This window comes from Anomaloglossus baeobatrachus, chromosome 5 (assembly GCF_048569485.1).
Source record: "Anomaloglossus baeobatrachus isolate aAnoBae1 chromosome 5, aAnoBae1.hap1, whole genome shotgun sequence".
NCBI lineage: Eukaryota > Metazoa > Chordata > Amphibia > Anura > Aromobatidae > Anomaloglossus > Anomaloglossus baeobatrachus.
In genome coordinates, this window is record NC_134357.1 from 355,692,547 (window position 1) to 355,709,716 (window position 17,170).

At 43.6% G+C, this 17,170-nt stretch overlaps 1 protein-coding gene across 2 annotated transcripts in view; it reads left to right on the plus strand.

The window, feature by feature from the left end:
• Positions 1-7,540, plus strand: part of E2F1 (E2F transcription factor 1) — a 30,389-nt gene extending 22,849 nt beyond the window's left edge. For both annotated transcript variants that reach the window (XM_075349934.1, XM_075349933.1), the window contains exons 2-7: positions 1,088-1,178; positions 1,286-1,505; positions 1,827-1,979; positions 4,412-4,526; positions 4,962-5,169; positions 5,936-7,540. In XM_075349934.1, coding sequence (XP_075206049.1) covers positions 1,088-1,178; positions 1,286-1,505; positions 1,827-1,979; positions 4,412-4,526; positions 4,962-5,169; positions 5,936-6,171 — 1,023 coding nt within the window. In that variant the 3' untranslated portion in view covers positions 6,172-7,540. The remainder of the gene's footprint in view (positions 1-1,087; positions 1,179-1,285; positions 1,506-1,826; positions 1,980-4,411; positions 4,527-4,961; positions 5,170-5,935) is intronic.
• The last annotated feature ends 9,630 nt before the right edge of the window (positions 7,541-17,170 follow it).

Here is a 17,170-nt window from a genome sequence, read left to right on the forward strand (position 1 = left end):
TAAAATTTGTCACATTTTGCATCGCATATATCGAGTGCAGTGAATTCGTTTGGGATTTGATACTAGGGTCTTTGACACAATTTTCACTTGCACCACCATCATCATCAAATCTGAGTGCAGACCATCGTTCTTTCTACTTGACCCTTCACACTAGACATTGGTAAGGTATCTCCTGTCTAATGTACAGGGGGTCTGTAAATTTTCACAGAGGGTCTGTGTGGGGAAAAGGAATCCCTGCTATTCTCTCCATTCTGGGGGGGTCTGCTGAATATCATGCATCCGCAGTATATAAGGGGCACAGATAACCACAGGCTGCAGGGGCATCCACAGTTCCCAGTAATGACTGTCGGGAGAATTCACACGCTCGTGTACACCTGTCCTTAGACGCTCATCATGTGTCTTCCCTATAGAGGGGAGTAAAACGCCTCCAGACACCTGACGGCAGCACGTATAGGACATGTTGGTTTTCAATAAGCTCAATACTTTGTTCTTAGGTGCCTGGTGCCCAGAAGTGACATTCTCCTTTCACCATTCAGTTCTCTGAATGCTGAGCTTTTTTTTTTTTTTTTCTCCCCGCTCACACCACTTGTTGGCAGCATTCTGTGTACACTGTGTATAGGCAGAAAGATGCCAATCAGTGATGAGGGCAGGTTTATACAGAGATCATTAATATGAAGTACTTCATGCCAGCAGGTTTACTGGTGCTCTAGTAATTATCTACTGCTAATAAAACAATGACTTTATCAAAACTACAGCAAGCAGCCCAGTAAGTGACACAATAAGGATTTCTGACTAGATTATGGTGCTGCCAGATTAGGTGGCAAAAAATATGGTGACAGATTCCCTTTAACTGATGCAACAGAAAAGATAAATGGAAAGTCTGAGCGGACATGTGCCTAAGGCTGCGTTCACGCATTGTGGCCGTGGTGTATATATTTTTTGAACCACGTAATTTTTCCTTCAATTTTTGAAAACCACAGCAAAACTTCTCACCATGGCTGCAATGTGTGATATCAGCCTTCGAATACGACTAATCTCAGCCTGTATGGCGTTCCCTCTTAAATATTTGGATTTTTTTGCTTCTTAGGTGAAGAGAAAGCTGGATTTGGAGGCCGGACACCGGTATATTCCAGAAGGACTTCAGACGCCACGTGGGAAGACGAGAAATCCTGCTAGAGGTGTGCACAATGGATTCTAGTACCGGGATGCCGCACGCTGACTGTTGTGCCAGTTTGGCCGATTGCAATAAACGGAGCTCAGATTTCCATTCTATCTTTCTTTCTAGGAGTAAAGTCTCCAGGAGAGAGATCACGCTATGAGACATCTTTGAACCTTACAACCAAGAGGTTTCTGGAACTGCTTAGCAAGTCCTCAGATGGAGTGGTGGACCTAAATTGGGCCGCCCAGGTCCTGAATGTGCAAAAGAGGCGGATCTATGACATCACCAATGTGCTTGAGGGGATCCACCTGATCACCAAAAAATCTAAAAACCACATTCAATGGCTGTAAGTGATAAAAATGTGAATTATCCACTGATGATTTGTGATAGCTCTCCGAAAGAGCTGTTCTTATGACATGCATGTCTGCCTTCTGTCCATGCCTCTCCATTGCATCATGAGGATTACATTTCTTTACACCATCATCGATGTATCTGATCATCAGTCTCCATAGATGATATTTCTAAAAAGATTTAGTTTTCCAAAATGTTGACACTTGTGGGATTGTGTGGATGTGTATGGATGCTGTGGGGAGTTGTCATTTTGATACATCTCTAACTATATGTATTCTTTTCTTTTTTTTTTTTTTTACAATCTGCTGCCTCCTAGCGGGAACAGGTCAGTGGTGGAGTCAAGCACTAAATGCCAAATATTGGCGAAAGATTGTGAGGATCTTCTGGCCACAGAGCAGCAGTTAGATGAACTGCTTCACATGTGCACCACGCAGCTGAAACTGCTCACCGAGGAGTCAGAGAGCCAACAATATCCTTTCTATTATCATTCTTCAACCACAGTGTTATAAATTCAATGGAATTTTTTAACGTTCAAATGCAAAAAGACAAAATTGTGGAATGTTATTCTGAGTTTTCAGATGTTAATACATATTCCACAATAACAGTCTTAAGATAATACATATAAACAAGTACCCACCCATTACAATCTGCAGAATGAAGGGGGAACATGGCTTAAAGAGAACCAATCACCAGGATTTTCCTATATAACCTAAAGCCAGTGATATACTGGCACTATCATGCTGATTCTATACATACCTGTAGTGGTCACCTCGGATGTTTAGGCTTTAAAATACAAGAAAGTTAAAGTTTGTAAAATTGGCAGCTTAAGTGACAGCAGCTGAGGATCAGATAATAGCTAGGGTGGGTATGCATAGTTATCCCCCTCCCCCTGTTATTTATGCTAATTATGTTATAGACTCGATTTACTTTTTGACTAGAAGGACCTGCGCTGATGTCATACTCATGTGACCAGAAGGGGCAGGGCGGGGCCTCAGCCAACATAGCTGATACCAGGAAGCAACATTTTTCTGTTGGCTGAAGCCCTGCCCTTTCTGGTCACATGGGTATGACATCAACACAGGTCCTTTTAGTCAAAAAGTAAATTGACTCTATAATATTAGCATAAATAACGGGGAGGGGATAACTATGAATTACCCCCCCCCAGCTATTATCTGATCATCAGCTGCTGTCACTCAACAAGCTGCTAATTTTATAAACTTTACTTGCTTGGATTTTAAAACCTATACATCTGAGCTGACCACTAAAGCGATGTATAGAATCGGCCTGATAGTGCCAGTATAGCACTGGCTTTAGCTTATATCGGAAAATACCAGTGATTGGTGTGCTTCAAGTAAGCACCTTCTTATTGGGAACCTGTAAGCTTTTTTAACATTGCCCAAATTAGACTGTTGTAGTGTGTTTTCTTCCAATACACTGCAGCATTTCAGGAAAAAAAAAACATTGAAAAGCCAGCCTTGGTGAATGAGTGTCTGAGACTACTAGTACAAGGCAAGTCTATGGCCGCTCCTTCTTGCCTCGCTGTCCTAGACTGACACGTCTCTCCTTACATATGGGGGACAGATCTGTCAGTCCAAGGCAGCGGGTCTAGGCAAAGTTTTCAAGGGCCAGTCTCCAACTAGTCATTCAAGATGAACGCATAGGTTTTCTCATCACTGCGTTTGAGTAGTCTATATAAAAGACTGCAATAAAGCAGTGTGTCTGATTCGCGCTCCTTTAAGTTTAGGGAGCAGGAATCGGCTGTGTTTTTAACCTCTTCACAACATAGGACATAAATTTATGTCGTGTCCATGACTTTAATATGGGCTCCACACACAGAGTCTGCATCTTTCCCGGACGATGATGTTTGAATTATTCACCTATCATCTGCTTCTAACTTCGCCCACAGCTCATAACCTGTTAAATGCCGCTGTTTATCTCTGGACAACTGCATTTAACACTAGAAGTCCCAGAGAGGGGTCATTAAACATTTCTACCTTTTGGAACCCAGAGACGGGTGGAATGACCTGAAGGATTTTAGCTAACATCCTATAATCACCGTCTTTTGTTCTGTAATTAAGGCCATTACTGTTGCACCACAGGAGGTTGTTGTTTTCCATTGAGTTTAGCCATTTAGTTTCTAGTTAGTTCTATTCAGTTTATCATCAGTCATTTGACCCTCTTTTGGGACTTCATGGGGGAGCTCGAAATTTCTGGGACTTCTAGTGTTAACATGTGACATGATCGCGGGGGCGCCGATGGGTTGCTATGACAGCCGGAGTATGCTAAAGACTCCTGTGCTTGTTATAATGGTTGTCCTGTGAATGCCAGTGTTCGCTGACGTTCATAGGAGACTGTGATTTTTGCTAACATAGCATTATACATGCACTGCTACGTATTGTACAAGTGATCGTATTATCGTAGGTTCAAGTTCCCCAAGGCAACTAACAAAAACAAGAAAGTGAAAAAATGGTTTTTTTTGTTTCTTTTTTTTAATATGGAAAAACTGACAGTTCAAATCACCGGGGGGGGGGGGGGGGGGGTTGACCTTTATTCATTATTTTTCTATCACCCCTAGAACTGTACATGTTTGGTATCACTGTAATCCTACAGAAGTAAATATCATATTGCGAGGTTTTACTGTATAATTAATATGGTATATAAAGAAGACACACAAAACAATTGTGGAATAACTTTGTTTCTTTTGCAACTACAACACTAGAATTTTTACAGATCAATCTATTGATATTCCTGGAAAACTCCTATTCAGTTTTTTCAATACTCGGTCATATCTTGAAGAATGTTGCAGTATACATGAAATTGCACGGTGCAGTCACATTTGTAAAATTCAACTTTTAGACTTTTTTTATTTTATAAGCTTTTGTGTTCCTTAACTGACTGCACATTGGGATATGTAACTTGCCAGGACCTTCGTAGCATCGCTGACCCCTCGGAACGCATGCTGATGGTGATTAAAGCTCCTCCAGAAACACAGATGCAAGTTTCAGATCCCTCAGAGGTAAGCAGGAGAATCTAGGCCGATAGGCCAAAACCTTGGCGGTATGTCAAGTGCCTATCTTAAGTCTCACTGACAGCCCCAATGTAGCCTGATTGTCTTTATACAATGCTAACACCTGCTTTAGAGAACCCTTTTATCATCGAAGTTCACGTCAGTGGAACCATTGGAAATCCGGGCACTGTGGCTGTAAAAGAAACACCAAAATGCAGCTACATTCTGGCTGTGACTTCTAAGAAGTGTTTTGTTTGCTCTTTCTAGTTTTTTTCACCGCCATTAAAACGTTTTGAGTTCTACAGACCCTTAATGTGGAAACAGAATGAGTTTTGTAGTCCATGTTTTAGATTGGTGGATTTTATAGCTCATATTTTCTGGGGTGGTGGTTTTTTTTTTTTTCCCATTTGTATGATGTTTGATTTACTTTTCTTTCCTCTGTAGGGTCTTCAGATTTCTCTTAAAAGTACTCATGGACCTATTGATGTGTTCCTCTGTCCAGAGGATACTTCCGGCGTTTGCAGTCCTGTCAAAACCCCGACCAAAGGTACTGTTTCTTCTGACAACTCACCAAGCAAACAGAGCGTGCACGAGTCCACCTGTCTGGAACCTTCTCATGAGATTGGCATAGGCCTGCTTCCCTGTGACCAAGGTGAGGATCCCGCTCTTCTAGGTGGGAGAAGTATTCTATAGTCTCCTTAGTAATTCTATGCATGTCTTAGTGTGTTGCTATAGAGGCATGATTCATTCTACATGTCTGTATGTGCACCATACTCCTGTGTTATCACTGTGAGAAAATGTGGAGCATGCTTGGGTAAGTAAATTATGCGATGAGAAATGTCTTGTATGTTCTAGTCCAACATCAGAGGCAAGTGATCTATTCCAGAAGTAACCTGCTGGTCGTCATCAATGTGTGCCTCTGAGCTGACGATGTTCTTCTCTGGCTCTTCAGTCACCTCCTGTCTGCTGGGCTTTTTTATATTTTCTGGAAAGAATTTGGGTACTGTGAAGGATTCATTAGGCAGTTATTACTGTGCGAATCATAAATGTGTTGGTTTTATGTGCTTGGAAAATACTTATGTAGGTGTCCACCACTCATCTAAAAGGCTCACTGATGGCTTCTGATTTCTTACATTCTAAAAATGCACCACTTATGTATCGTGGGTTCTGTCTCATGCAGAACCTGTTCCTTTATGGAAGGGTTTACTTATGGTTGTCACCGGATTTACGACCCTCCTGTGTAGTTATGTTCATAGTTTAAATTCTTCCTTTGAGGGTGTGCATGACTGCGTAAGCCTTTTATTCTCTGTTCCATTACTGAAAAGGGATAGCCCATGTTTCAGTGTAGCATTATAGTTTTGTGTTTTTGGGATATGCCTACAAAACCTTGTGATTGTAATGTATACATTTGTTTCCAGAGTCATTACTATCGCCGGAGACGGATCTCCCCTTGGGTTACTCTGCCGAAGACCTTCACCTGTCCCCAGTCACCGATGGTGTCCTGCCTGATTTTCTCCCGGATGAGTTCATCAGTCTGTCTCCCCCACTCTCTCACGAGTACCACTTTGGGCTGGAGAACAGCGAGGGTGTAAGCGAACTCTTTGACTGTGATTTTGGTGACCTGACATCTCTGGACTTGTGCAATGAATACTGAAACAGCCTTTACATTTAGCAAGAAGAGCACCAAGTTCCTACCCTGTGTTAACCTGTACTGACCTGACATCTGCGAAGATTAAGGGTGCGGCCATTGTCTACTGTGGGTGGGCAGAATTTTGGCTGCTTGTCCAGCTGCAAAGTGTCGTGCACCCTAATGCTTTTTTCCTGTTAATTGCTTATACTTAATGAGCAAGTAAATCGGCACTTATACCAGTGATTTGTGAAGGTGCGCACCAGCAGCATAATCATAGTACTTGCATTGAGTTACTAAAGACCTAAACATGGATGTTTCGGACACCGAGTAATGTAGCGATCAGTATCTCGAATACACCACGTGAAAGTGAAGATGTGTTTTTATGTTGATTCCTAAAGACTTGTGCAGACCCGTCAAGCATCTGGAACATTCAGGGCTGGCTTCTTGGGTTGCCGAATATGAACTCTGTATAAACTGACCTGCTGGTTACTGAGGGTGCTTTACGTCCTTTTGCTTTAATCGTTCCTTAATGTCTCCGGCATTCTGATTTATGTTCCATTGTAATTTATTTAATTATAAAGTGATTTTAGTGGTCGGTAACAGAAGAATTAGACTTGTCCTCACCATAAGGCTGATGCCCACAAGAAGGCTTCTCAAGGGAATAACCTCTTTTTTTGGGGTGACGTCTAAAGTTAAGTCTTGCGGTATGGTGGTAGCACTCTTGTACATGGTATTACTATACTACATACTATTGATGTGTTGCCTACACTGTACAGTTCAGTTCTTTGTTACAGTATGAATGCAGCTGCCTTAACTTATGCACAATGGTGGTCTTCTAGCCCTTGTTTTACGTTCCATCTACACGTGCGCTGTGTATTCCGATATATGCAGTGTGTGATGGTCCACAATGATTTGCATTGGTGACTATCACTTTTATGCCTTGCTTATTTTCCAAAATCTGTAGAGTCCGCCTCGCAGATCTTCTAATAACCCACTAAATGTTGGTCTATTTAATTGTGTGAAATGTCATTGCTTTTCATGGATAAAACCCCTTATCCATGACAATCAGATTACTGGAAAAAAAAGTTTTTTACTTGAGGCCTATTCTAAAAAAATTGGCAAGAAACGACTTGACCCCGTCCTAAGGATACTTTCCTGATGTACAGACAAACCTGAGGATGCAAAGTATTCTGCACTTAGCTTTCCCCTAGACCCTCTAAACAGTATTTATAAGTGTGTTTTTCTACGCTCCATCCCTCCCTGGCCTTTTAGAAGAGCACTTTGTCATGGATGTTTGCTTAGACCAGCCATGACCGATGTGTTGGTAAATATCTTGGCTTAAGTTATCTGTAAATCTTGTCCTTGTTTTCCAATAAACAGATTTTCATCTGAATGTTGTGTTTTCTGTATAAGAAGTTAATGGGTTGTCCACTACTCGGAGAACACCTTCCTAATTAGTATTTTTCTCCTCTTGTAAAATAATGTAGCGCCCAGAGAAGGGGGTACTCTGTCCCGGGTGGTAACAAATGGGAATGTCACTCTGGTGGCCATTGTGCGGTCCTGTGCGCTGGGCCCCTTTTGTTAATGGGGGTATTTTCAGGGGAGATGAGTTTTTGTCATGTGACGCCAACTGCGGGTTGCGGTTAAGGATGGAGAACCGCCACTGCTTAACATAGGTATTCCCAGGGCTGGTAGTAGTGGCAGCTGTGATGCTAGGCCCTCCGCAGGTAGGTGTGCGCCTGGGAGATGTAACTGGGGCAATAACGGAGACCAGTCTGTAGATTGTAATAAACAGTCCTTACTCACTGTGGACCCTTGGGTGCTGGTTCCAGTCCCAGTATTGCTAGTGCCAGTTGGTGACCTGGGTTCTCTATCCCCGGCACTCTGTTTAGTTGAGACCCCGAAGCCTGGAACTTTAGGGGTCCCTTAGCTGTCCGTTCAGCTGGCAGTGCAGACCCTGCGGGGAGGTAAGTGTCCGAACCCCAATCCTAGTTTACTGCTGATGCCCCTGGATCTTTAAGGTCAGTGAGGCCCCTGGAGAGCCCTCACCGTGCAGGTAATTGCCAGGCCGTATGAAACGGACGCCTGACTTGAGGGCCCTGTGTCCCACACGTGCCCAGATTCCAGTGGTGCTCCCTCGTACCGTCCCTGGGGTCTTGACTCCAGCCCAGAGATACTCATTTGCTCTCTGCTGGCAACCTGACTCCTGTGCCCCCTGGTAACTGTTACACAGAACCAGCTTGAGCCACGTCTGCTCCCTTCACTACATTTCTGCAAACTGCTCCCTGTTCTACCTGTACCCTCCTACCAGGCTGGGTAATCCCAGGGACTCATTCCCATGGCAATCGTCCCCTTACGTGGTTAACACTCTATGCCCTGGTGTGAGTAGCTACTGGGAATTTAGGTGTGTGTTGCTGTTGCTGGCACTGGTGTTACAGGACCAAGGGGGTAGGTCCTGCATCCCTGGGAGGAAGCAGTTCCCTGTAGTGCCCAGAGTGGCTCAGGGGCGCTACAATAACACCTATACTCTCCTCCAGTATCTGCACTGGCTCTCCCGGGGCTCGTGAGACATTTTCACTGTCCCCTCTTTTGTACAAATCAGACAAGTGGAGGAAATCCGAAAGCAGTTGCTGCTCTCACTTTCTCCGGCTGTTTAATTACATTTCCAGTTGAGGACAATAAGTGGCCACAGGCATTACATGACATAATGTCACACAAGCCATAGGAGACAAAGTGTAATACTGGAACCGCACCAGAGGTGAGTATAAGTACTGTTATTTTACAAGGGGGAACATAGGGATTGAAGAGGTGTTGTCAGAGTAATGGACAATCCCATTTAATATAAATATATGTGGACTTGTTCAATGTCCTTTGTAAGAAGATGTTGCCGGATGATATCTGGTTCGCTTGGATTTCAGAATCGGTGGTAGAGCTGATTTTAAATAAAATTTGTCTTTTTATATATTTGCACAGAATTTTTTATTTTATTTTTTATCTGGCTGATCACTGCTGTAGAAGCCTGACATTACAGGATTGCAATGCTTTCTCAAACCTGATTTGTGACAAATCACTTCTAAATGGTTGTGCTCATGCTATATGTATAGCTTTGTGTAATACGAAGATGAAATAGATGCAGGATAGAAGCTGGGCTGATGTGTAATACTACTTGATGTTGGAAAACTGGCAAATAGGTAATGATATATAATATATAGATATCTATCTAATATATAGATTCTGCACAGCAATCTGCAGCGGATTACAGTACAATACAAGTAACTGGGTTTTTAAAAATCTGTCACATGTTGCAGAAAAATTTGCACTGAAATGAAATTCTGGTGTGGATTTCAAATCTGCAGTATACTTATGTGGATCTTTAGCAGTTTTCACCCATTTCAATGCTTAGTATATGGAGTAAGGTGAAATCTGCAAGAAACACGCTCAGATCCTGTCTGCGGATTTGTTGTGGGTTTGGAAAAAATATCCGCCACAGTGGTTTGGTTTTTTTTTGTTTTTTTTTTTTCTTTACAATCGCCAATGACCGCACCACCGAGCAAGGATCCACCCTTCAAGGACAAAAAACCTACAGAATAGAAGGTCTTAGCCTGTCCAGCGCATCATTTGAGGGGGAGCCTTCACCCTGAAGTTTATCCAGGGGGTCAGTTGTCATGGGACATTGAAAACTACATGCCGTGGCCCAGTCAAAATGAGAAGAAGTCTGGTGGTGCTGTGGCCACAACATGTGTTCTGGAAGTCCCACACTGATTTCCGGGGGCAAATTGACTGGAGTAGGGAGGCGTGGCGGTGGCTTTATGGTTAATTCATGTGTCTGCTCGGGTGGTCTTCGCATGTGTGGTGCATGCCGGATTCTGAAGGTGCCCCCCGATGAGTGCATCGGTGAAGTCAGGGGCGCCTGAAGTGATGATTCAGCTTCTGGATATTGCCGGAGGGTGCCCAATTTCAAAAGGCAGCCCAGCATAACAGTAAAGGCCGCTTTACACGCTGCGATATCGTGACCGATATCGCTAGCGTGCGTACCCGCCCCCATTGGTTGTGCGACCTGGGCAAATCACAGCCCGTGGCGCACAACATCGCCCAGACCCGTTACACTACTTACCTGCCCTGCGACGTCGCTGTGACCGGCGAACCGCCTCCTTTCTAAGGGGGCGGTTCGTTCAGCATCACAGCTGCATCACTGAACCACCGCCCAATAGAAGTGGAGGGGCGGAGATGAGCGGGACGAACATCCCGCCCACCTCCTTCCTTCCTTCCGCATTGCGGGCGGGAGGCAGGTAAGGTGAGGTTCCTTGTTCCTGCGGTGTCACACGGAGCGATGTGTGCTGCCGCAGGAACGAGGAACAACTTTGTTACTGCTGCAGCAAAGATATTAGAGAATGGACCCCCATGTCACCGATCAGCGATTTTTGCACGTTTTTGCAACAACGCAAAATCGCTCAAAGGTGTCACACGCAACGGCATCACTACAGCGGCCGGATGTGCGTCACCAAATCCGTGACCCCAACGAGAACACTTGAGCGATGTTGCAGCGTGTAAAGCGGCCTTTAGGCAACAGTCTATAGCGGGATGGATGAATCCAATCTCCAAAGGAGATCATTTGGAAGAAATTATTCCTACTCCGGTGCCTAAATGGCTCCTGAGTTTTAAGTGACCTCTGTGAATGTACACCTAGTAATGGTTTTTCTCTCATCAGATTCCTTGTCTAGGAAATGTGTGACAAAACCAAGCACAGGGAGCGTGTGCTATGCAAGGGGAAAAGAACTTTGTCAGTCTTAGGCTTTTCTATATATCTGTGAGGAAGCCCCTAACTTTGCTTCAGATAGATCCTTAAATCAGAAGTAGAGAGTTTTCTTAAGTCCCTAATTTAACCTGTTGTATAAGTAGATATAGAAGATAAGTGTTGTATCTTCATATTCAGAGTAGCTGGTCATGTCTGAAGGGAAATGTCTTCCTCCTCTTTGGATGACGGGAAGGAGGTAGTCTTGGGTTTTCTTATTAAAATCAAAATGGTCCGTAGAGCCTCTGTTAGGAGTCTCGACACGGAAAAAAGCCAGATATCCCTCCGGGATAGACATAGAAAAGGAGTGGTTCTTTTTAGGAGACGACCATAACCACCATATTAAGTGGCCCTTTTAGTCAATATCCAACTCCTGACGAGTTTATAGATATGACAAGGAAAATACCAAGGCCAGGTATCCATCCACAGACAGCTGTTTTGGGGTATTGCCCCTCATCAGTGTGGAGTAGGATTTTGGCCAGGTGGGAGCAATGCCTAGTAGACCAGCAAGACAAAACAATCACTGATCTCGGGGAGAGCAGCCAGAAATAACAGTGCCGGCAGCCAACGAGGGCGCTCAAGACAGTGAAATCCTACAGTGCTGGCCAAAAGTATTGGCACCCCTGCAATTCTGTCAGATAATATTCAGTTTCTTGAAAATGATTGCAATCACAAATTCTTTGGTATTCTTATCTTCATTTATTTTGCTTGCAATGAAAAAAACCACAAAAGAGAATGAAACAAAAATCAAATCATTGATCATTTCACACAAAACTCCAAAAATGGGCCAGACAAAAGTATTGGCACCCTTAGCCTAATACTTGGTTGCACAACCTTTTAGCCAAAATAACTGCGAACAACCGCTTCCGGTAACCATCAATGAGTTTCTTACAATGCTCTCCTGGAATTTTAGACCATTCTTCTTTGGCAAACTGCTCCAGGTCCCTGAGATTTGAAGGGTGCCTTCTCCAAACTGCCATTTTGAGATCTCTCCACAGGTGTTCTATGGGATTCAGGTCTGGACTCATTGCTGGTCACTTTAGTAGTCTCCAGTGCTTTCTATCAAACCATTTTCTAGTGCTTTTTGAAGTGTGTTTTGAGTCATTGTCCTGCTGGAAGACCCATGACCTCTGAGGGAGACCCAGCTTTCTCACACTGGGCCCTACATTATGCTGCAAAATTTGTTGGTAGTCTTCAGACTCCATAATGCCATGCACACGTTCAAGCAGTCCAGTGCCAGAGGCAGCAAAACAACCCCAAAACATCAGGGAACCTCCGCCATGTTTGACTGTAGGGACCGTGTTCTTTTCTTTGAATGCCTCTTTTTTTTTTTTTTTTACCCTGTAAACCAATGTTGATGGCTTTTCCCAAAAAGCTCTACTTTTGTCTCATCTGACCAGAGAACATTCTTCCAAAACGTTTTAGGCTTTCTCAGGTAAGTTTTGGCAAAATCCAGCCTGGCTTTTTTATGTCTCGGGGTAAGAAATGGGGACTTCCTGAGTATCCTACCATTCAGACGCCAACGGATGGTACGGGTTGACACTGTTGTACCCTCGGACTGCAGGGCAGCTTGAACTTGTTTGGATGTTAGTTGAGGTTATTTATCCACCGTCCTCACAATCTTGCGTTGAAATCTCTCGTCAATTTTTCTTTTCCTTCCACATCTAGGGAGGTTAGCCACAGTGCCATGGGCTTTAAACTTCTTGATGACACTGCGCACCGTAGACACAGGAACTTTAAGGTCTTTGGAGATGGACTTGTAGCCTTGAGATTGCTCATGCTTCCTCACAATTTGGATTCTCAAGTCCTCAGACAGTTCTTTGGTCTTCTTTCTTTTCTCCATGCTCAATGTGGCACAAACAAGGACACAGGACATAGGTTGCGTCAACTTTAATCCATGTCAACTGGCTGCAAGTGTGATTTTAGTTATTGCCAACACCTGTTAGGTGCCACAGGTAAGTTACAGGTGCTGTTAATTACACAAATTAGAGAAGCATCACATGATTTTCCAAACAGTGCCAATACTTTTGTCCACCCCTTTATGTTTGGTGTGGAATTATATCCAATTTGGCTTTGACATTTTTATTTATTTTTCATTGAAGACAAATTAAATGAAGTTAATAATACCAAAGAAATTGTGATTGCAATCATTTTCAAGAAGAAACTGAGTATTATCTGATAGAATTGCAGGGGTGCCAATACTTTTGGCCAGCACTGTATTTACTGGCAAGTAACTGAGTAAATTAGACCATAAAACTTAACTTTTAATATGTGCTCATTTAATAAGTGATAAAAAAATCACTGCAATAAAAACGTGAAAATAAAACTGACACGTACACTACTTGGCCATCAAGCTCAATTGGACCAGTGTAGTATGTGAGGCACAAAAAAAACTCCCACAAAAAAACTATTCCACCATATTAAATGGTTGGACAAAGTTTCAAAGCATAAACTCAGAGGGAACTGCCCTCAGGAGAAATGATTGGGTTTCATGTAGTGGGATACAGATCATACAACCAAAACCTTTTTAGAAAGACCAGGGATCTCTCCCTTCACACTGAATGGGTCCTGTCCAAGAAAAAGGAATGGTCTTACCATCTATGGAATGGGCATATCATTGAAGCAAGCTGAAGTTTTCTTTTTTGGTTACCAAATATTGGATATGTAAATACTAAACACCACTTCTCACATAGCTTGCGCAATCCTCTGCAGAATAACGCATTCTCCCAACGCGTTTCATTATAGTTACTCATCAGGGAAGTCTTCATGTAAAAATGCTCTGCATTCAGTCATTGTAAACGTTACTGATAGTATATAAATTGGTTGCCCCAAAAAAAAGGACGCAAGCGTCCCATGTAACCAGATTTCAAACAAATGTGCAGTGGCAAGCTGTTTGAGAAGAGAAGTGGTGTTTGGTATTATATATGCAAGGTGTCGATTCGTATTAGAGATAAAAATGTTAACTCCGTTGGTTTCCACCAGGTGGCGCAATAGGTGGTTTCATTGCGTAACGCATGTATACTTTATCATACCTACACACCACTTCTATGCCTATAGCTGCCGCCGTTCTCAAGTTAATGGCGGTGGACACACTATACACATACATAGCGCTTGGTCATCATTAATTGTAAGGAATTGGGATGCTTTGTGGGGGTCTCAGTAATGGGACTTTTCTTACATCTTGCTTTGTAAAGCGACAGTTCTGTACAGGAAATATGTTATTTGATCAAAAGAATTTTATTGATCATGAAATGAATTTTTCCCATTTTGGATTCTCAGTAATGGCGTAGTCTAGTAATAAACCCTGTAGTAAGCTTACTGCTGTGTGATGATCGGGGCAGCGCGCTGAGAATGGTATTACTGAGCAATGTAATGAGCAGATACACCACAAGTGAGACATCAGTCATGACACTATGTACACGTATACCGCCTGTATGTACCACACACCTGGGCGTACAGGAGAGTTTTCATTATGGCCACTGCTAGCATAGATGTATATATTTCTTCTGCTATTTAGTAATCACAATCTAAGTTCCCTATCTGTATGTCTTTGGAGTGTGGGAGGACACCGGAGAACCCTGAGGACACAGAGCATACAAAAACCTTGCAAACGTTGTCCTTAGTGGGATTTGAACCAGGACCAAGACCGCAGTGCTAACCACTGAGCCATTATGCTGCCCATGTACCAGGTAAGTTTCCTGCAGCCTTGCGAATTGTCACTTAGTAGTTTGTATCGTTACTTAATTCCCAATAGAATAAATGCAAGGATGTGTTGGGACCCTGCAGAATATGATACACTTACAGCTGCCGGACACACGGGATGTCATCAGCTGGAGACTCAGTGTCTGGCTGTAATGATGAGCGAGATTCGAAATACTCGTAACGAGTACTGTCTAATACTCACGTTTTCATTCCGAATAGCGTGTTCAATGCAAGTCAATGGGGGAATACTTGCAATGCAACAAGTAACCTGAATACTGTAGTATTCAAACGAGTAGTGAATAGTGGAGAATTCGGGTTACTCGTTACATTGCGAGTTATTCCCCAGTGACTTGCATTGCACACACTATTCGGAATGCATACGTGAGTATTAGATAGTACTCTACGAGTATCGTGAATCCGAGAATTTCGAAACTCATTCATCATTATCTGGCTGGCTTTCAGAGGAATAGCGGTCTACGTAATGCCCTAAAGGGAACCTGTAAGGTCCTCTGTTCCCAACTGCTATTATAGCGGTGTTCGCACCAACTTCTATATTCCAAGAAGGTTTGTTGTGCCCTATTAAAGATAGAATATTCAAGAATGAACAGATGCTAATGAGGACTAGTCTTTTCTTACAGACTAATCATGCCTTCTAATCCTGTGTGTGAGTGAGCGAGCCTGCATACACTCCCTGTTACGGTAGGATTCCACTTGGGAGAGACTCGCGTGTATCTCGCATTGCATCTCCCAGGAAGGCCTGCCTCTTTCCCGACGGGAGCGTCTCAGCTGTATATAGATGCAGCTGACCCGTCGGGAGAGAGGCAGGCCTTCCCGGGAGATGCAATGCGAGATACACGCGAGTCTCTCACAAGTGGAATCCTACCCTTCTGCAGAATATCACACCCAGGAGGGTAAGATTAGAGGATCTAAAAGGCAGGAATAGTGTTGACATAGACACACTTCACCGGACTAGTCCTTCTTTATTACCATATGCAGGATAAAAGTTCCATCTTGAAAGATTGCATTGTTAATATGTCACATGAAACAGCAGATTAGAAAAAAGGGAATGGTGTGCATACCGCTATAGCAGCAGGTGGTGCCCTATGATGCCTGGAGTCTGACAGCATGGTCTGCTACCTGACAGTTTGCTCAGGATTTCCCCTCTGGCATCTGTAAGATCCTAACTGGGATTGGCTTCCTAAGAAACCCCATTTGGGGATTGCCTGCTCTTGAAAAGACCCATTTGTCCTGTTAAGCTACGTTCCCATGATGAGTATTTGGGGAGTTTTTGATGTTGCAGATTTTCTACAGCATTTTTGCTTGTATTACCTAAATTAGGTTACTTGCATTTTTTCTTACATTTCAGTTGCTGTGGTTTTTGTGCAGCCAACATGAGATTTTAGTGTGTTTCTGCAACAGAAACATACTAAAAATGCAAATGTATTTTTTTACCTGCAAATTTTCTGCATCTGATGCAATTCTATGGGGAAAAGGGAGAGAGACATGTTGTGGATTTCAAACACTGCGTAATATTAAACCACAGTGGGCAGATGTCTAAATAATCCAATTTTGTTGGAAATATATGTTGGGTTTTTGTTGCAGCAAAAATATGAAGTCAAAAACTCATTATGGGAACTTAACCTTAGAGTAAGCAGATCTGGAAGGCTTGGGTTCCTGGTTGAGATCCTTGCTTTTAGCTGGAATGGCCCATGGCTGTAGAGGGTCACAAGTCCAATAGGAAGCTATAGCCGGCTTTTCACAAGCCCCTATAACATTGCAAAGGAATTAGACCCCCTACTTTTAATAAGTTAAAGGGGTTGTCCAGTGTTTGACTAATGCGGGTGTCACATGAGACGAGCTATCGCGCGATGCATCGTCGGGGTCACTGTTTTTGTGACGCACATCCGACATCACTTGCGACGTCGTTTCATGTGACACCTCCGAGCGACGCAGAATCGCTCACAAATCGTGAGTTGTGTACTCGTCGCTTATTTTTAAAAAATTATTTTTAATGGCGCCGGTTGTTCATCGTACCCGGGGCAGTACACATCGCTCCGTGTGACACCCCGGGAACGATGAACACAGCTTACCTCCGTCTCGCGGCTCCCGCCAGCAATGCGGAAGGAAGGAGGTGGGCGGGATGCTTACGTCCCGCTCATCTCTGCCCCTCCACTTCTATTGGCCGGCCGCTGTGTGACGTCGCTGTGACGCCAAACGTCCCTCCCCCTTTAGGAGTGGATGTTCGCCGCCCACATAGAGGTCGCTCAGCAGGTAAATACATGTGACGGGGTTTCACGACTTTGTGCGCCACGGGCAACTAATTGCCCGTGACGCACAAACGACGGGGGTGGGTACGATCGGTCGTGCAATCGCACGATAGATCGTACCGTGTGAAGCCCGCATAAGTGACTGCAGACTTCTTTAGGAGCATTCTCCAGTGCTGGGAGCAGGCAGCCATGTGTCCACAAGTATGCGATTGGCATACTTCAGTCCATATTCTGACTACCCTGTATACATTTAAATTGAGCG